The 21,816-nt window shown below is 39.7% G+C and overlaps 1 protein-coding gene across 2 annotated transcripts in view; it reads left to right on the top strand.

Annotated features, from left to right (window-relative positions):
* SLC17A6 (solute carrier family 17 member 6) overlaps nt 1-12,976 on the top strand; it is a 48,804-nt gene extending 35,828 nt beyond the window's left edge. For both annotated transcript variants that reach the window (XM_007067925.3, XM_043549515.1), the window contains 5 exons: nt 2,476-2,625; nt 4,876-5,008; nt 7,457-7,567; nt 10,353-10,480; nt 11,753-12,976. In XM_007067925.3, coding sequence (XP_007067987.1) covers nt 2,476-2,625; nt 4,876-5,008; nt 7,457-7,567; nt 10,353-10,480; nt 11,753-12,088 — 858 coding nt within the window. In that variant the 3' untranslated portion in view covers nt 12,089-12,976. The remainder of the gene's footprint in view (nt 1-2,475; nt 2,626-4,875; nt 5,009-7,456; nt 7,568-10,352; nt 10,481-11,752) is intronic.
* The last annotated feature ends 8,840 nt before the right edge of the window (nt 12,977-21,816 follow it).

The following is a 21,816-nucleotide window of genomic DNA, read 5'->3' as shown; positions in this document are numbered from 1 at the left end:
CATATGATACACAAAAGCCAACATGCTAGGTGGGGAGTCCCCTAGATTAATCAGTGGGAGATGCTGAGGGGAGGGCTGTGTCCTAAACCCTGCCAAGAATTAGATGCCTATCTCTGCATGTGATACACAACGAGGAGACCCTCTCCTGGAGTCAGGTGACTTAGGTGCCTAAGTTGTTTCTTGTAAGAATGAGTTAGGTGCCTACTCATTCCACATACAACAGTAGGAGGAGGAGGTTGTTTTGGTGCCACCTACCTTATAACTTTTAATCCAGTGATTTGAGCACTCCCCTGGGACATAGGAAACCAAGGTTCAATTTCCCTCTCTGCCTGAGGGGGGACCAGGATTTGAACAAGGAGCTCACACACCACTCAGAGGCACCCGTTAATCACAGAGCTATGAGATAGTCTAATGGGGGACCCTCAACCTCTCCTGCTGAAGGTGCTCCACTGTGTTTAACTAATTAAAGAGCCATTGGAGCATGTGTGTGCCCTACCATCAGGCTATTGAGTCATTCTCTCTCTCTGGCCCAGTGACTATTTAAGTCTTTATCCAAAGTGGAATTGCTTTAACAGGCAAGGCCTGGCTCTGTAGTTCGGGGGTTAGTATTGTGGCCTTGGCAGGCAGGGTGGAAGGTTCAAATCTTGCTAGGGGCCTAGGTAGTGATCTCCGCATGAATTGAAGGAACTCCCTATGAGAATATCCCCTAACCTGCTCTTTAGAGCACTCTCCTGAGAGAGGTGTGGAGCTCCCTGTTTAAATCCTTTCCTGTTCCTCAGATGGTGGTGGAGGCAGAATAGAACCTCAGTCTCCAGCACCCTAGCTGAGCACTCTAGCCACTGAGCTAAATGTCATAAGGTGGGGACCACCTGACAGATTTCAAAATGGGACCCAATCTGGTAGGTAGTCACTGAGCATGCCTACCAGATTGGGTCCCAAGAGTGAGACAGGTGCTCCTCTGCCTATATTCCCCTGGATCCTTTTGGGACTTAGGTAGGTAGGACATAGGTGGCTGAAAGCCTAGAGTGAGGTTGCAGTGCACATGCCCAGAGGCAAAAACTTAGGTGCTGAGGGAACTTTTACCCTGAAAACTTAGGTGCTGAGTGAGTTTAGGTACCTACAGAGTTTGGCAGCAGTCAAGCAGGAGCTTGGTGCATCATAGCATTGCCTAATATGAATGACAGTATTGAGTAAAAAGAAAAGGAGTACTTGTGGCACCTTAGAGACTAACAAATTTATCTGAGCATAAGCTTTCGTGAGCTACAGCTCACTTCATCGGATGCATTCAGTGGAAAATACAGTGAGGAGATTTCTATATACACAGAACATGAAAAAATGGGTGTTATCATACACATTGTAAGGAGAGTGATCACTTAAGATGAGCTATTACCAGCGGGGGGGGGGGGGGGGAATTGGAATTAATTGGAATTAATTCCAATTCAGCAGTCTCTCGTTGGAGTCTGTTTTTGAAGTCTTTTTGTTGTAATATTGTGACTTTTAGGTCTGTAATCGAGTGACCAGAGAGATTGAAGTGTTCTCCGACTGGTTTATGAATGTTATAATTCTTGACATCTGATTTGTGTCCATTTATTCTTTTACGTAGAGACTGTCCAGTCTGACCAATGTACATGGCAGAGGGGCATTGCTGGCACATAATGGCATATATCACATTGGTAGATGTGCAGGTGAACGAGCCTCTGATAGTGTGGCTGATGTGATTAGGCCCTATGCTGGTGTCCCCTGCATAGATATGTGGAATTAATTTGCAAACTGGATACAATTAACTTAGGCTTGAATAGAGACTGGGAGTGGATGGGTCATTACACAAAGTAAAACTATTTCCCCATGTTTATTCCCCCCCCCCCCCCGCCCCCACTGTTCCTCAGACATTCCTGTTAACTGCTGGAAATGGCCCACCTTGATTATCACTACAAAAGGTTTTCTCCTCCCCCCCCCGGCCCGGCTCTCCTGCTGGTAATAGCTCATCTTAAGTGATCACTCTCCTTACAATGTGTATGATAACACCCATTTTTTCATGTTCTGTGTATATAGAAATCTCCTCACTGTATTTTCCACTGAATGCATCCGATGAAGTGAGCTGTAGCTCACGAAAGCTTATGCTCAGATAAATTTGTTAGTCTCTAAGGTGCCACAAGTACTCCTTTCCTTTTTGCGAATACAGACTAACACAGCTGCTACTCTGAAACCTGTCAGTATTGAGTAAATTTGAGTTGCTTCACTGAATACTATTGCAGACATTTGTCCATTTGCTCAGGTTTCTATGCTAAGTCTTTGATTCTCCACATACTTATGCATATGTTTTACTTTATGAACATTAAAGCCAATGGAACTACTCATGTGTAAAGCTAAGCACCTGTTCCCTTGAACAGTGGCTAAAATAGCATGCATGATAAGGGAAGCGTAATATTCATTAACCAATAAAATATTAACTGGGCTTTTCTTTCCACGTTTCAGAAATACAAGACTCCATGGAGAAAATTTTTTACTTCTATGCCTGTCTATGCAATAATTGTTGCAAACTTCTGTAGAAGCTGGACTTTTTATTTGCTGCTTATTAGTCAGCCTGCTTACTTTGAAGAGGTGTTTGGGTTTGAAATAAGCAAGGTATTTTATCATAATGTAACATCAGATATTTTTGAGTAGCAATAACTGACGAATCTTGTTTCTAGATCTTTACTTGGAGTGGGAAAATTGTAAGCACATATTTCCCAGTGTTTTATAATTCTTGAAGCTCCTTGAAGTTGCGGGGGAAGTAGGAGCATCCCCTTCCACCTCCCTCCACTGGTCTGGAGAGTACACTGGTAATAAGGGGGACAGCAAGCTGCATCATCCAAAAAAAAAAAATGGTGCAGCTTGCATGGTCCCCTGTGCATTGGGGCATTCACCCAGGAATTGCACCTTCCATTCTCCCTGCGGTTGATGCTGTTATGTATCACCCCTTACATGGGTCAGTGGCACAATCTGACCAATAAGGACTGATCCAAAGCAGTCTTTCCATGGAAGTCAGTGAGCAAATCAGGCCCTTGATTTGCCCATTAGATAGATGGAATAATAATTTATCACCTGTGTGTCTTAGGTCCTATGCTGCAAAGAGCGAACAGAAATTTTTCTTAGCTCAAGTGGTAGGGGCCTGAGGTTTTGGTGCAGGAAGGTTTAAATTCTATCCATGTTGTTACTATAAAGGTCCAAGTGTCTATGGCGTGCAGCATATTGAGAACCAGAAAACCCTAGGTAGCCACAGAATTGTTTCAGTATTATAGGATAAAATCACAATTATATTATGGCATTCAGCAGTCATAGATGGGCATAAGCTGCAAAATTCATATCCAGATTCTCTCTCTCAAAGTTCAGATTGAGTTTTGGGTTTAGTAATCACACAGAGAAAGGGACCAGTGGTGAAATTCAGGTCCAGATCCAGGATTGGATTCTGATCACCTATCTTCCCACCTCCAAAAACGGTTTTTGATTCCATCCCCTCCTTAATATACATTATATAATAGTGCAGCTTCAAAGAAAAGTGTGAATGGTCTATGGGAATTTAACACTGCTTCTAACTTTTTCACAGAAGAGGAAATATTAGAAGTTCTAGTTCAAATCCATTGTGCCCTTTCCATTCGCTGATGAACAAGCAACATGGCTGCTTATCATGTTTCACTTGTTTTTGTACAGCAGATAAATTAATCTGGAAATTTAAATGTTAGTCTTCATGTGAGCCTATGTACTGTTCAATGTTCTGGGTTAAGGAAATGAGTCTATTTGGGGGTATTCTAAGAACTTTTTTGTAGTGTATGTTTCTAAAGAAACCTCTTCTATTGGGCGTATGATTAGAATGGTCATTTCATATAGAGTTAGTCTTAACGTTTTAGCCCCCAAAATTATTTTAAGAGCTAGATATTCAAACAATGGTCCACCTATTGTAAACCTAGAAAAATATTTTTGGCATGAGGACCAATATTTTAGCTCCCTCGCATGGAGCTTGTTTACTGACAGTGGTTGCAACTGAAAAGCCAACATTTACCTGCCAGTATCTTATAGTGGTACCTGAAATACTGCAGCTACTTCCTATTCTAAATATCTGACTAAATTGGAGTAACACCTGCTTTCATCAGAGACGAATCTGGCCATCTGATTAGCTTTCTATCTTGTAAACTACAGCAAAGTTCAGAATTTCACACTTCAGATGGAAAAAGGAAGAGATCATTTTCTGCCTTTGATCATAGTGCATTTTGTAAAAGGTATCACAGAAATGCTGTTTCTTCACATACCCTCATTTTTAATATTATCCTTGGCATACATATTTATTATATATTTTCAGTGAAGGATTTTCTGTGAAGTTTAGTGTGTGTATGGAGCCAATCATATGAAAAATACCACTGATTTACATCTGTGTGTGTCATTAGTGTGTAGCTTACATATGACTTCTAAACATTGAGTACTCTGGGCCTCATCCTCAATTCCTTGCCCATTGCAAAGTTCCACTGGCCTCAATAGGAGTCTGAAAGTTCAAGGAATGTAGATCCAGGACCTCTGTGCTTCTTGATGCTTTTTAGTTCTGAAAACCCCTGACTTAATTTACCTATTGATCTGTATCCTGTGATATTTAGTACTTAGAGTTCCGTGCATGATTCCCAGTTTGTCTTGCCTATCGTTTAGCAGAGAAAATGGCAAGTTACAATCATGCAAATTGTCACATTTCACTCATTTAATACGATTAAAATCAAGATGCCTGCTTTAAACACCTACCCTGGACTTGTAGAGAATCAATTAAGTAGTTGTTGATGGCCTGATGCTTCAGAAAATGATAAATCAATATTTTATTATGGTGCCAACACTTCCCATCTGTCATTATTTTAGGTGGGTATGTTATCTGCTTTGCCGCATTTAGTGATGACCATTATTGTGCCTATTGGGGGACAGATTGCAGATTTCCTAAGAAGCAGGCAAATTCTTTCAACCACTACCGTGAGAAAGATAATGAATTGTGGAGGTAAGTCACTCTACCTTATTTATAGGTTTCCCGTATACCTTGAAGTTTGCAGATGATACTAAACTGCTCAAGATAGTTAAGACCAAAGCAGACTGTGAAGAACTTCAAAAAGATCTCACAAAACTAAGTGAGTAGGCAACAAAATGGCAAATGAAATTTAATGTGGATAAATGTAAAGTAATACACATTGGAAAAAATAACCCCAATTATACATACAATATGATGGGGGCTAATTTAGCTACAACTAATCAGGAGAAAGATCTTGGAGTCATCATGGATAGTTCTCTGAAGATGTCCACACAGTGTGCAGCAGCAGTCAAAAAAGCAAACGGGATGTTAGCAATCATTAAAAAAGGGATAGAGAATAAGACAGAGAATATCTTATTGCCCTTATATAAATCCATGGTACGCCCACATCTTGAATGCTGCGTACAGATGTGGTCCCCTCATCTCAAAAAACATATACTGGCATTAGAAAAGGTTCAGAAAAGGGCAACTAAAATGATTAGGGGTTATGAGGAGAGATTAAGGAGGCTAGGAAAAGAGGAGACTAAGGGGGGATATGATAGAAGTATATAAAATCATGAGTGGTATGGAGAAAGTGAATAAGGAAAAGTTATTTACTTGTTCCCATAATATAAGAACTAAGGGGCCACCAAATGAAATTAATGGACAGCAGGTTTAAAACAAATAAAAGGAAGTTCTTCTTCACTCAGCACACAGTCAACCTGTGGAACTCCTTGCCTGAGGAGGTTGTGAAGGCTAGGACTATAACAGGGTTTAAAAGAGAACTGGATAAATTCATGGAGGTTAAGTCCATTAATGGCTATTAGCCAGGATTGGTAAGGAATGGTGTCCCTAGCCTCTGTTTGTCAGAGGATGGAGATGGATGGCAGGAGAGAGATCACTTGATCATTACCTATTAGGTTCACTCCCTCTGGGGCACCTGGCATTGGCCACTGTGGGTAGACAGGATACTGGGCTGGATGGACCTTTGGTCTGACCCAGTATGGCCATTCTTATGTTCTTATGAATGTGATTTAGAATAGAGTCCATAAATAAATTGCATATGTTCATTTAGGAGCCATGGCTAAGTTAAGTATCACTTTCACCTTTTACTTGTATGATAAAGATGTGGCTATTAAACAAATGTGGTTACTAACTGAAGGTGACCTCCAAGCAGAGATACAAGGTTGTCCACTTATGCCTTCTTATTTCATTCACTGGAGAAATTATTTAGAGAGACAAGGGGACCGTTAGATATTTAAAGGTGCAGATAGAGCCTAGTGAGATTTTAAAAAAGGTCTGAGTAGGTTAAGTATTCACGTGTCATTGACATCAAGGGGGGTTTGGTGACTAACCTGCTTAGAAACTTTTGAAATCCCATCAGACCTATCCACATATGTAGGCACCAAATGCTTCTGAAAATCAGGCCCAAGATGCCCAGTAGAGTTTCTTTCTCAGGCTCCTTTCCCACTCCTTGATCCTCCCTTTTTTTTCTTCCTGGCCTTTGGGACATAGAGAATTTTACTGAGGGAATGGTGGTTGCCACCATGGGATGAAGGTTTCATACATGTCTTTCCCCTGTTTTATTTCCTCCTGTCTGCCCAGTTTCTCCTCACTGAAATTCAACCCCCTTCTGGTGTAGACATGTGGTAGCCATTACAAAAAGATTACAAACAGTGGCTTTAATAAGGAGACATTAGAAAAGTTCACACAATGTATGAATGGGTTATAGGCAGAATTCTAGTCTAAGACTTCTTAGAGCTATCTGAAGTTACTCACAGTAGATTAAGGTAAGGGCTTCCCAACAATTTAGTGTGCACCAAACAACATTATTCAAATGGCTGAATACATACAAATAAATACACTATCACATTATTGACTTCCACAATTGCAGACAGAGTCTAAGTGAAAAATGAAGTAGCGGGGAAAATTGGCCCAGTGTGTGTAATTTTTAGCCGTCTACTGTATACTTCTGTGTGCCCTTGAAAAGTTGTTATATATTCTTTGCATTACTCATAGTCTCAATTTCTAGTGACTGGACATATGAGAAGAGAATATAACTCTTACAATGATACTCCTTCAGTTCGAGGGTGAAATTCATACTTAGGCCCTATGCAGCACTTCAGCCTTTAATACAGATAGCCATAGGGCAAATTTCACCTGCATAATGGAGGTAGTGCATTTGGATCACTGTGAAAAGAGACAGACAGTTACAAAAAGCTGGTATGCAAGTACTGAACAAAGAGGTTATTTGACATTGCAAAAGTGTGTGTTTTCTTGGGGGGAAAGAGTTGTATAATTATAATACCAATTAAAATAATGAAATAAAAAATAATGTTTTTTCACTGCTTTTTCAAAATGAGTACCAGGTCTGGTGCCTTATTGCTTGCACTTTTTAATAGGTAGTTAAAACTGATATGTTTCCTTATATTATTTCCTTAGGTTTTGGTATGGAAGCAACTCTTCTTCTGGTGGTGGGGTATTCTCATAGTAAAGGAATGGCTATTTCATTCTTGGTACTCGCTGTGGGCTTCAGTGGATTTGCCATATCCGGTAAGATACCATTTCTGCTAATAGGGGGAAGTTATTTCATCTCAAGAAAAAGATAATGTGAGGTCCTCACTCAGTTTTCAGTCAGTGACATTAAAATTGAGTAAGAACCTCAGGTTTCAGCCTGGTGTTATTTATTATCATTTTCAGAGAAAAGAACAATGAATACCACATCTTGTATATTATATTTGCTCAAGTATTTCCATTCCCTGCACCCATATACCCTGCATGTAGATAAATGCAAATATATTACTGTAAATTTTGCTTTGGAATCTGCCTTCCAACAATCTAGCTTGAGTTTTACATGTTGTTTCTACTGTGTATTACAAAATAATAAAATCAGTTATTGTTTTCTTGATGTAGTGCATATTCGGAAGCTGCTTTCTCTGTTTTAAGGTTCTGCACAACTCCGTTCCTGCCTACATCTCAGCACTCATACTTCCCTTCTCATGCACTTGGCATTACCGGGGTCATCTGCCTTTGCATCATTTTCCCACTGTCATCTTTGCAACCTCTCCCCTGCAGGCACAAATGGAGTTAAGCTTTGTGACACTCAGCATTAAAATGTGTAACTTTTTGGTGCTTAAAAATCACTGCAATTCAGAAATCTTGAGTTCAACACCTACGTTCCTCTACACTGAATGGGGAGACATAGGCACCTTAGACTGCAATTCACAAAATCCAGCATGCTAGGCAGGCAGTTGCCTAAGCTACCCAATGGGAGATGATGACGATAGGGCTGTATGCTAAGCCCTGCCCCAGTCTTGGAGATAGGCACCTATCTCTGATAGCAATTCTCAGCTGTGAACCTTCTCTTGCAGTCAGGTGCTTACACTGTTTTAGTAAGTGGCTGGCATGGGACGGGGAGAGGAGCAGCAGCTCCCTCATAACTTTCAATCCAATGGCTAAGGTATTCATCCGGGATGGGGGAGACCCCAGGTTTAAGTCTCCCATCCACTTGAGCAGGAAAATGGATTTAAATGGGGCTGTCTTGTGTGAGTGCTCCAACCATTGGGCTATGGGATATTCTGGTGTGGGGCTCCATCAGTCTCTGCCGTTGACCCCTCAATAAATAATTAAAAAGTCACTGGAGCACAGGAACTGGAACTCTCATCTCCCAGCTGAATGCTCTAACCACCAGCCTATAGAGTCATTTTCACATTTGTGCTCTCACTCTTTCTGGGCAGAGAGAGAGAGAGAGAGAGAGAGCATTCTAGTCCCCCTATTCTAAAGTCTTTAATTATTTATCCATGGTGGAGCATGTTCAACAGGAGAAACTGAGGAGTTCCCACATCAGACTATCTCATAGCTCAGTGGTTAAAACACCCACTGGAGAGGAAGCAAATCCCTTCTTAGCCACTGGAGGGATTTGCGAGTGGTGGTCTTCCACCTCCCAGCTGAGTACCCTAGCCACTAGGCTAAAATTTATGAGGGAGTTCCACCCTTCCCCCCCCTCCTCCCGGCTGTTGTGTGTGAGTTTGCTGGAGGCCCAGTTCAGTAGGCAACCTCTGAGCATGCCTATGGGGATTGGGCACCTCATGAGATTTAGGTGACTGAACTCCTATCTTCCCCTTGTTTGTGAATCACTCTAGGGCTTAGGAGAGAGAGAGAGAGATGATTGGACACCTAGAGGGAGGCAGCAGTGTGCATGCCCTGAAGCAGAAACATAGGCACTTAGGGAACTCTTACTGCAAAAAAGTAGGTGCTGATTGAATTTAGGGGCATAGGGGTTTCAGCAGAAGTTTTGTGCATCACAGTGACCCCAAAACTGGGACTTAGGCACCTAACTCCTTTTGTGCATACAAGTCCTTATATCTGGAACAGCGTCCATGATCATTTATGTTAAACATTTACTGTATCCTTATTCCAATCTCTCATTAAAACCCATTAACCCTGCAAGACCTACCAGCTCTAGTTCTTCTACTGAAACATAACTTAATTCCATCATTATAAAACTCCTCTAAACCTAGTAACAAACAAAATACCTAACTAAGAGAACTTTGTGGCGTGTCCAGTGTTTACCACAAACTTTCTGTAAGAAATTGGGCCCTGAAAGGATGTATTATACTTTATTTTTTATCAGTTGTGCTCCCTGCACCATCTATCTTTTTCTCTGATGCCTAGAGATCCTGGTATTCAGATTCTGTTTTCATATATTTTTGGTGTTTATTTGGGGGAATTTTAGAATCTTGTAACTTCCTAGAAACACTTTCTCCCCCGCACAAGATTCTTTGAACAGTGGCAGTCTACATTTGAAAAGAATTTGCTTATTGGAGTTGCAGGAAATAAACACAAATGTTTTTTTTTTTACATCAAACAAATATGAAATCTTTTTAAAATAGTCTCCTTTTATTGATTTTATCTTACCCTCCCACACAAAACAGCCATTACCCTGATGCTTTTTGTGACCAAGAAGATAAATGTGGAGAAAATGAAGAGGAAGTGACATAGGCTGTAACAGGAAGTGACACACAAAATCTGTAATTTACAACATGAAAAGTATGTGAATTACACTGCAAGTCCTTCTCTGAGAACTTCCCCCAAAGCCTAATCATTTTGTGGGTTCAATTTCTCTCCTCAGAGTTTGTTTTTTAAACAGATTTTTTGGGGGAAAAATACATTTGGTATCATTTTATAAGCTGTTTTCAGTTTAAACTTAAAACACGAATCTGTCTCATATATTTAGTCTTACTTCACATTGTCCTGTAAAGCACCCCAAAAATGGCTCTATATAAACAGTCATGGACACATTTTATGGTGGGAATGCACTTTTGTATTTGTGTTGCAGGATTCAATGTCAACCATTTAGACATAGCCCCAAGGTATGCCAGCATCTTAATGGGAATTTCTAATGGAGTTGGGACATTGTCTGGAATGGTTTGCCCTATAATTGTTGGAGCAATGACAAAGAACAAGGTAAGCTGTAATGTGGTTTTCAAAATAATTCTCATTAAATTCAAGTGGAGCAGTTTAATTCCACTAGTATTAAAGACAAAACTCATTCCTAAAATTACTTTCCATATCCCTTAACTTCTGGCTTTATCCACTAACTATCCAGTATTTTGACTTCCTGGAAACCTCTGAGCAACCTTTGTCATATGCCACCTCAGTCAGGAGTCTCCTGCCCCTTGGCTTCCTCAGCTCTGTTGAATTTCCCAGACTGCAACTGTCTTTATGTGGATATTTATTACCCTCTCTTAAAGTAACCAGCTCCTTCATAAGGCTCAAACCTTTCAGCACACAAACAAGGTTTTAAATTGTTTAGATGGAATTAATAGCAAGTTTGACACATATTTCAAGTATGAATTTTGTACATTTTAAAAAAACGACATTTAAAAAATATTCCCGGATTAAATAGTCCTTGAAACTTTTCATAACTAAAAGTAAAGTACAAAAGGAGAATAAGGTCTAGTGACTGAAAGTACTCATGGAAGAGAGAACAAGTGTAGTGCAGGGGAAAGCAGTAATAAACCTGAATGAATTGGAAGCAGTGCAATTGTTTCATGATACTCTGAAATATAGTGATGTTTTCCTTTTTTAACTGGTTAACATTTTCCATAAGGACGCCCTCTTATCCTCTTTGATGTCAATGGGTGTTTGGCCATAGTTTTCAATGGTTCCAGGATTGAGGCCTAGAACTGGAAACAACAGTCCAGATTCTTTGGTCTAACTGAGCAGTGCTTGACACAGATTTTGCATTTCCCCAAGACTGGGGCCAGGACCTCACCAGCAACACTCTTTTCCCCTCAACCACTGCCACTCCTCTGCCAGATGCCAGCAGGCAGGATTTCCTCAGGCAACGGGATATTTCTCAGGGTGCTAAATATTTTGGGTTTCCAGTTGTTTTGCACTGCACACAGCAGTGTAAGAGAGCTGAAACCGACCTGAATATTGGGTCAGATATTTTGGTTAGCTGGTCATGTTGACTTGTGCATATGGATTAATGATAGAGGAGGTGCCTTGTTAATTGATTTTTACAGAAGTTAGCCAATAAGTAACAGAAATCTCCTGCAGTTGTACAAATTGAACTTTTAGACTAGGATTATCAAAGGAACCTGAGGGAGTTAGATGCCCAGGAGTTGGGCTCTTTTGAAAATTATAGCCTCAGTGCCTTAATCAGCCTTTTCAGCTCAGAACAGCCATCCAGTCTGTGCTGCTATTTTGACTTAGCAATACTCTTCTTTACAGACACGTGAAGAGTGGCAGTATGTCTTCCTTATTGCTGCTTTAGTGCATTATGGAGGAGTTATATTCTATGGCATATTTGCTTCGGGAGAGAAACAACCTTGGGCTGACCCTGAACAGACAAGTGAAGAGAAATGTGGTTTTATTCATGAAGATGAACTTGACGAAGAGACAGGGGACATTACTCAGAATTACATAAATTATGGTACCACTAAGTCTTATGGTGCTACGACCCAGGTCAATGGTGGTTGGCCAAATGGTTGGGAGAAGAAAGAAGAATTTGTACAAGAGGAAGTCCAAGACTCATACAGCTATAAGGAAAGAGAAGATTATTCATAACAAATCTCAATATTGGATATATTTTGTAGTGTTTGTGATTAAATTCATTGTGATTGTTTGCACACAAAGAATGTGGTATAAACATGTAAACACATATCAAACAGGAAGGTCTGTTTAAAAATAAGGTTACCATTAAAGTGCAATCTGTATGAATTGTGATATGTCATCACCTCCTCTCGGGTGTATCCATTCTATAAACATTAGAGTTTTAAGGGTTTACTGGTCAAAACTATAGAGGCAACTAGATACTTTCAGTATACATGAGCTGAAGCTCATAATTAAGGATTAAAGCACAACTAACCAACTAAGTTGGCACATCTAATAGTCTATTTAGAAAGCCAAAAGTACTTGATCTTTAAAAAAAATGCACTTATATATTTGTTACACTGTATTGGAAGAGATCATAAACTGATTGTGTTAACTATACACGTTTAATCAGTAAAATGTAGAGATTGTGTGTTTGGTCTAAGACAAGGACTTTCTTCAAGAAAGAAGGATTCAGTCCTAGACATCTATAAGGGATTGATACATTTCTCTCCAATGGGAATTGGATCAGGCTCTAAAAGGCAGACTGTATATTTGTGGTGATTACATGCTGCAGGCTACTCTGTGATAAATAAAAGAATTTATTTGGGTGTTTTATATCAAATGTTTAGGCACAAATTCTTATTTGTATTCTTTACAGAATATAATGAAATTATAGTATGTGTCATGTTCTTCCTTACATTTACCAACCAGTATAAAAACAACATATAATGTTCAATCTGAATTTTCATGCAGACTATAAAACAACTTTTGCAAGAAATGTTTCAGTGTATTTTTAGTTATAGTAAATTACTTTGTACTGGTTGCAAATCACTTTAGAAGAAAAAGAAAGATATAGCCTACCCCCCCCCCCCAATAATCCAAAGAAAAAATTACCATGAGCAAGTAGCTCTACACAAAATGGATGTATTTGTTTTACAGAATATTTTGAACTAAATGAAAGAAACAGAAAATAATTTAATCATCCTTCTTCTCTTGATAGTTTTCCTATTTTGTCATATTGTGGCACAGTTGTATAAACAGATAAAAGTTTATTGAAGATACTGTAATTATAGAAAATGTTGTTATTTTACAAATCCCTGAATTCAAAAATGTATTTGTCAAATAGAATTATAATGAATGCTGAATATGAGTAACAATCCTCACAATAAACCAAAGTGGCAAATAACTAGTGATGGATTTAGGAAGAGCATTACTTCTACTTTCATTATGCTTATCTTCTCTTAGCATAACTCAAGAAGAATTGCAACATTAGTGTACCAAGCAATAAGTGCAATGCATTATAAAGTGCATAATATTTTAGTCTATATAGTACCTTTATATTAAGCTTGTTGTAGACATTTGGGATTGTTGGGATTAAACCAAACCAAGCCAAATTAAAGTTAGCAACACTTGACCGCTTCTTAATGCTCTAAAAATGACAATGGTGATCCATTTCCCAACTCAAATCAAATGATTATCATTGTATGTAACAATCCATTCTGGATTTTTAATCTGTTCATTGTATTGTGCTAGTGTTTGGAGGCCCTGCTATTGCAATATACAACTTGAGGATTGTTTCTTCTTCTTCTTCTTCTTCTTTTTTTAAATGCAAATCATACCTTGACCTTAAGGAAAAAATATATTTTGCTTTGTGCCTCAAAGTGATGTAAAATGTGACCATAGCTTTTGCTGTGTTTAATGAAAAGATGTGGACTGTGTCACTTTTGTTGCTGCAAAAAGTGTTAATAAAATGCTCTATTTATCCTTTTATATAAAAAAGAGTATTGTAATCTTTTTTGTTTGTTTGGGATGCAGACAAGCATAAAAAATTTGAATCATGTTACTACAATTACTTATTCTGGGGTACCTCATGAGCCCTGCTGTGCACCTATGCGGGGGAGTAAAAAGATATAAAGAGCCCTGCATGGGCTATTCACATCACCTATCTATACACAGATGTGTAGTAAGAGAAGCAGCCACTACCAGATTGTTATTCCCCCTTCCCCACTCGGGTGAGCGAGGAGTGTGGGGCAGGGATGGGGAGCAGGTGGAGCAACATGCCAACCAGGGCAGCAGAGCTGGCACACAGAAGGAAGTAATCTGTGCCAGCAAAAAGACTGGTGCACTTTACTACCCCCTGGAATGAATGAGAAGCCAGGCTCAGAATATGACTCACAGAGCTGGAACTATTTCCTGCCCTGTTCCTACTACTCTGCCCCTTACTTAGGCTAGTACAGTATATAGGGTTGCAATCCATCCCTCTATAGCAGTGGGTCTCAAGCAGGGGTACACATACCCGTGAGGGTACACAGAGGTCTTTCCAGGGGATACGTCAACTCATCTAGATAGTTGCCTAGTTTTCCAGCAGGCTTCATAAAATGCACTACTGAAGTCAGTACAAACTAAAATTTCATACAATGACTTGTTTATACTGCTCTATATACTGTACAATGAAATGTAAGTGCAATATTTATATTCCAATTGATTTGTTTTGTAATTCTATGGTAAAAAAGAGAAAGTAAGCCATTTTTCAGCAGTAGTGTGCTGTGACACTTTTGCATTTTTATGTCTGATTTTGTAAGCAAATAGTTTTTAAGTCCAGTGAAACTTGAGGGTATGCAAGACAAATCAGAAATCCTGAAAGGGGTACAGTAGTCTGGAAAGGTTGGGAGCCACTGCTCCATAGACAATCTTAATAGAAATCAGTGAAATTCCACCAGTCCCAGAGTGAGGGTGGGTATTTTTTAATAGGAGCTTAATGGTGTTCAATTGATTTTACCCTGCAGGACAGAAGGAATTGTAGGGCTCAAAAAGATTAGTTTTTGAGAATGATTTTTGTCCCAGAATTTCCCACTCTTAGGCTAGGCTAGTTATTAGAACACAGAGTCAGGTAACATTTGAAGTTATCTTTAATGGCTTCTGTGGGTCAGGGATGTCATGATGGGACCATGCTGAAAGATACAGAAAGAATAATTACAGGTTTCAGAGTAACAGCCGTGTTAGTCTGTATTCGCAAAATGAAAAGGAGGACTTGTGGCACCTTAGAGACTAACGAATTTATTTGAGCATAAGCTTTTGAAAGCTTATGCTCAAATAAATTCGTTAGTCTCTAAGGTGCCACAAGTCCTCCTTTTCTTTTTAGAAAGTACAATGAATAGCACCAAGAATACTGTGGTATTATGGTAGAAAGTGGACAACTCTGAAAATGCAACTAATTGACAAAATGAAAATCAACTCGTCTCAAAGCTTCTGTATCTTTAGGAATTATTTCCATCACATACTTTCACTAAGTTTTGGCAATATTTTTTCTTACTAGCTTGACATCTTTTCATTTCTTCAAACAACGGAGGCACTTTAATTTATCTATTAAGTACTGCCCCATTCATCCATTCAGAACTCAGAAACCCAGCAATGACCTTATTTTATAGGACTGGGAGAGCTCTGCCATTTTAAAGGAGATTTTTATAGGAACAGGAGCACCTTCTGGTTTGCAAATTCTTTAGAACCATTGAAAAGAGTTCTGCATATTTTGCAAAACTTTCTAGAATGTCTGAATATGTAAGACTGGGCAGCGTTGTAATATTCATCCATCATTTAAAACTATAGTGTATATACCACTTTTCATCTTCAAAGCCCTTTATTAACACTAACCTGTAAGCACACAAAGCATCTAGCTGTTTTTTTCTGTCTCTTCAAAGGATATATCCCCTCCCTGAGATCTCTCATTAGTCCTCCACCTCCTTTGACTTTCTCCTCCACTCCATCCCCAGGGTCTCCTGCCTCCTCTCTCTCTCTCACACACCTCCTGGTGCTTTCTAGTTCCCTGAGCATGGGGGAAAGGAATCTACATAGCAGGGCAGGAGGAGGAAGAGCTGTAGGCATCTTCCCTACAGATATGGGGGCTGTTATGCCCCAGGAGCCAGCCAACAGCAATGTGACCTCGGAAATGAAGGGGAGAGAGAGACTATTGTTTGATCCAGGAGACCATTAAGCAGGAAGAGGGCATGTTTACGGAAAGGGGAAGCTTTTTCATTTTTAACTCCCCTAGGATGGAGATGGCAGAATTAGGAGGGAAATGAGAAGGAAGTTGAGGAGACGTGTCCCTTTCCCCTCTCATCTTGGTGATTATATGTATGCCTCCCTCTGTTCTAGGCTTTATCTTCACACAGTATCATTACTTAACCGCCCCCCACACGCACCTCTTCAGCCTCTCCTTGACTAATTCCAGACCACAAGTCCCAGTCCTTCAATCAGTTCCATTGACTTCAGCTGAACTCTGCATAGGCCTTAAAATACACCTGCCTTGCCTTTTATTCTTCCCTTTATTCCTTGCTGCTCTGCTTACCTGATACATGTGACTTGGTGACTGTGGTGAAAGGAGGGGAAATGAATTCTCACACAAATCTTCACTGTCCCAGTTAGCCTTTAAATTGGCAGCATTAAATAGAGCTCAAAGTCAGTTTTGCCATTGACTTCAGTGGGGCCAGGATTCGACCCTCTATGTCCAATGGCTAAGATCTGTAATGATTTCACATGGATGTTATCACTAGCCTAATGACCACTATGTATATTTGAAGCCACAGTGGCTGACACCCTTTTCTGTTCACATGTACTCTTTGTTGCAGAGATGAAGTTATCATAAAACACTCTCTGCCTTCAGAGGTGGTCATGAAATTTAATGGAGCAAATTCCATGAAAATGCCTTTATATGGAGAAAAAAACCTTCAAGGTAAAGGCTGCATTATAAGTCACAAAAGAATATCTGTGAATCAAAATGAAATTCCCCTTCGGTATGAAGCTTAGAATGGGAACAAATACTGAAGTCAGAATAAATGTCACAGTTCAAAGCTGTTCTGTTTGAAAGATCACATCGTAGTCGTAAGTCACCGCTTCTGAAAGATAAAAATGTTTTGTTCCTTTCAGTGAAAGCTATGTGGGAATTTGAAGACTGAGTATTTATTAGTCCTACTCTAGATTAACTATTTAAGAGCAGGTGCTTTATCCTTCGTTTTCCTTTGCCCCTTCAGCTTGTTTAAAAAATAGCTCACGCTGCCCTCTGAGATTTAAAAGTAAATTATAATTACACCTAGAACTGCACTGGACTACTTTTAATTTGAATTTGAATATCTATGTACATTCTTTCCAAGCCACTGTCTGTGTCTGATGTTGCTAGTCTAGTTCTTCTTAATAATTTTTCAACATGCTATTGCCTAAGGCACAGCACAGAATAATCACTGACTGGTATTGTGCAATTGTATATATTTACAAGTGTGTATCTGTATAGCATATGTAATTTATTCAATCCAGCCAGAACCCCTTGTTGTGCTCTTCTCTCACCTTTGGAGGTAACACTATAGAAAGACTGCTAAGTTATGCACCCTTTTTAGGGTTTTTATACCCCCCCCCAAAAGCAGAGTATTGTTCAAAATTTCTAATTTGAGATTTTGATATATAGCAACCCCTAAGGAAAATGCCATGGATAATCCATCCTCAGGCAAGTCATTGCCTGCAGGAAAGAGAAGACCAATGCTGTCTGAAAGGCAGATGTGACCACACTGGAATTAAACTTTAAATATTAACATTTAAAGATAAGTAAGAAATTACAGAAAGTAAAGCAAAGATGGTGTTTAGAAAGTTTAAATGATTAAATGTAACAAAGCAGCCTAGATTCTCTGCTACATCAAACTTCTGTTCAGGCAGCAGTGAGGGAGGGGACAGGTCAAAGTACTGGTAAAGCTCCGTGATTTTCAGCATGGATCTTGCAGCATCCTGAGCCTAGGGGCTGCTCTAACTTCTGCCAGCTGCCAACAGTCCCTAAGAGACTGTACATCAGATGAGCAAAGCTGGAGCACAGCATGCTCCAGCCACATCCCCCCATTGTCCCTCCTGTCTATGATATGCCCTCTGCACAGGAGCTAAGTGACAGTTGACACCGAAGTCAACCATACCTGCCCCACATCAGTGGAGAACTCCCCCACAGCAGGGAGATTCTCAGCTGGCCAGATCTCCCGCATGCTTTCCAGCCCATCATGATAAACTTAGATAAAAGTTAGATATTGCAACAATGACTTAATTACTTAAATATCAATCCTGTTCAAAATTACCTTCCCAGATAATGACAATTCATAGCCAAGCCTTTTCTATTCACATACAAACACAAATATCACAAACCAACTTCAGGTATGCACTTGGGGACTGACCCATAGCCCACTGAAACCCTTAATGACAAAGATATTTCTAATTTTTTTAATTAATTTACCATAGGGCATCTATAACCCAAATCTTTGTTGAAAAGAAAATCTTACATTACCCAAACTAAATATTAAACTCTTTGGGACAAATTCTCTGCTGGTTTACATAATTCAATGGATTTATGCTGGCAGCTAATCTGATCCATTATCCAATAGTTCATCACTTATAGTAAATGACTTTTATCCTAATAAATCAAGCTTTTGGTATTGTCTTTGAAGCTGTCATTTTAAATGATTCGATAAATTGGGTGTTTTGAAAAATCTCTCTTCTAAAATTTCCCTAGGTAAGCATGCTGGTTTTAGCTATCTTTTCACTGCATGTAAGCACAGTTGCCTGCTCGAAGCACTATGCTGAACTAGTGCAATGAATATTCCCAGTCTCAGCACTTTTAGCCGCTTATTGCCTCAAAACTATTTCTATACATGTGGATGAATCTTTTCATGAAATGCAAGTACACATTATGGCTAGGATTTTCAAAAGGGGCAGAAGGGAATTAGACACCCAATCCCAATGAAAGTCAATAGCAATGTGCATCTTTAGCTCCTTTGTAAATCCCAGTCCAGGTTTTAGTTATTTACAGGCTTTTTATTACTCAGCTTTGAACTCTTTGAAGTGTTGAACTTTGAATAAGCAAGTAAGCACTTAGATAAAAGAGGTACACATAGAAACTTACAAAGCAGAACTTGCATGTAGATAGGTTCTCCAGCCTAGTCTGACCATTTGAAATGTCTGGTCTCAAGAGATATGTAGAAACATCAGTTCAGTTCTAAGCAGCATTAGCTAAAGATGGTATTATAGTAGCAGTCTTATTAAAGTGGTATTACACCGGTAGTGTTGCAACAGTCTTCCCTGACATACTTAAGCAACATCCTTTCTGTGATAGGTGAGGCCATGTCCAGTAGAAGGAGTACTCAGGGGCCAGTCAATGCTTCCAGTTCTTTGTCTTTTGTGCTTGTGGGAAGTAATCCAAAGCTGAAGCCATCCAAAGCTTTTGATTAAATTTTATAGTGCAAGCCTCACAGTTATATTTCCTTTCAAGATATGATCTCTGACAAAGAAGTGGAAGAACCACACTTCTAACATCACTCTCCAAACATCCAACTAGAGTAGGTAATGTCTGCATGTTATCTAGAACTTCCCTATCGTTTATGCATTAATTTTTCAGATGGGCATACTCCTGGCTATCTGGCGGGGTGTCCCATTTAACTGCAAACCCTCCTTTGTGTTATTTATATTCAGACTGTTCATAACTAATGCTGTTTTCTGCTTACCACCAGCTATTCTCTTTTTGTGTAATGTACATGAAGATTGATTCAGCTTTTCCCTTGAAAGGCCAGTTTGTTTTTTACTATAGCGTTATTCAAATTATATTTTAACAGAAATTCTAGGACCCAGGGCAATTTTTCTTTCAGACTGTTGAGAAGAGGTGATGTTATCATCAGCTCTTGCTTGCTTGGGTATTTCTCTTTTACCTGTGGGAGCCTTTGACATCAGTGCTCAGCATTCTTCTTACAACAGCTCTTCTCTCAGAGGTTATCACTGATGAATTTTTCTTTCTGCTTTTAGGCTATTTGTTCTGTAAAATACTAGTGTGAACTGTACAGTTTTAACATTTCTTATGCTACTGTTACAGTATTCGTTTTTAATTAATTTAAAACAGTTGAACATTGCCTCAGAGAGCCTTTTAGCATATTTGGACCTGACTCTGCAAAGACTTGCTCCTTTGCTTTTCTTTTCACATTGAACTCACACAGTTAAGCACATGCTTAAGTCTTTGCAGAATCAGGGCCACGGATAGTTATTCCAATGTAATTTTTCCTAAAATATATCCAGAGATTGATATATTTTATGTTTCATACATTGTATCACTCAAGTCTTTGTTTAGCATTCTCAAGATTCCTCTTTTAGGTCTGTTAGTGCACAGATGCACTATACCATTATCTTTCCATGATGTTAAGTTTCTTTTTCTAACACAGAGGATGTAGAGCACTCTCTTGGCATGAGCAAAAGACTCTGTTTCATCTGTCATTTGTGTCCTAATGAAGCAATTTCTAAGCTTTCCCCTGTGAACTCATCACAGCCAGTGGTGGATTAATGCATGGACCCCCCCAGGGGCCCCGGCTAAGTTGGGGGCCCCGGAGGCACACCGGAATCTGGGTAGAAGTATGGGGGCACCAGTGCCAGAATGGTAGCCCTGTACCCTGCTCCTCCTCTTCCCCTCAAGGCCCAGCTCCTTGGCCAGGCCAGAAGCTGGAGCTGGGTCATGGTAAGAGCCACCCAGGAAGCCTGGGCTGCTGTGTGGATTCTCGGCCTCTTCAGCTGCCCAGGTACCAGACAGCAGCTCCAGCTCAAGTCCCCCCCTGGTTTTGGTGCCTGTGGATCCCCAGAGTGTGGAGGACCAAAATGTTCTTTGTTCACATGACACCAATAAATATTAATCCACCTCTGGCCACAGCCTTTTCTAACTCTGTTCAGAAAGCTGCTGCTATTACTGGTTTCCCTATCACCACTGGAGGCAGTCAACCTTTCCTTGTAATGTAAGACTTATTTTCCAAAATGCATAGACCTTTACACAACTCCTGGCTTAGCATGGCTGCACAATTGCCCAGCATCTGTTCACAAATACAAGCAAGGACATGTTTTTCTTTGTCTTCCTACTAACCAGGTTCAGCAGTTCAAACAATGAATGTGTTCCAACGGCAGCGTGCAAGGCATTATAAAGACTACAGTACCTCTATTCTAATGACAAGGAGTCAGCACAATAAGATGCATTGCTTGTACCCTGAAGATCAGCTGGCAGATTCTGTACACATAGGCTAGTGAATGGGATGAGCATTTGAGACAGGCATACAGTCCAAATGTACTTGGCTAGGTGACGAGGACCCCAGTTCATTAAATGCTGAGTAGGTTGACTTCATCCACACAAGTGCTCTGACAGGTACTCCTGCAGCCTACATAACTAATTTCTAGGTAAGCTGTCTGCTGATTTTCTCTTGGAAGGTATTGTGTATGCAGGAATAATATCATAGTTAGAAAGTTGTATATTTTAATTTTCAGCCTAACAAAATACATGAATGAACCCAATCAGAAATCTGAGCAATTTACTCCAAATGGTAAATATCACATATATGAAAAGGACAACAGCATTTCCTGGACAAAATATGCTGTCAAAGATTAATGCAAGTCTGAAACTCCTGTTAAAATTGAATATAATTCTGTCTAAAGTAATCTTCTTGCATGCACCCAACAATATAGTGGAATGTGCCTGAAGAGAGATCTTAGTGGATATGAGGAAAGATCTTACTTAGCTTTTGACAGGGAACTTGATCAAAATCCTGATATTTTCCCATCTGCCCCATGAAGAATGTGTGCAGGGTCTCTCTCGAAAACACAGCACTTTAAATTGAACAAAGACATCAGTAACAAATATGATCAGTTATGTGGAATCC

Source organism: Chelonia mydas, chromosome 6 (assembly GCF_015237465.2).
Source record: "Chelonia mydas isolate rCheMyd1 chromosome 6, rCheMyd1.pri.v2, whole genome shotgun sequence".
Classification (NCBI taxonomy): Eukaryota; Metazoa; Chordata; order Testudines; family Cheloniidae; genus Chelonia; species Chelonia mydas.
This window is presented reverse-complemented; position numbering and strand designations above follow the sequence as displayed.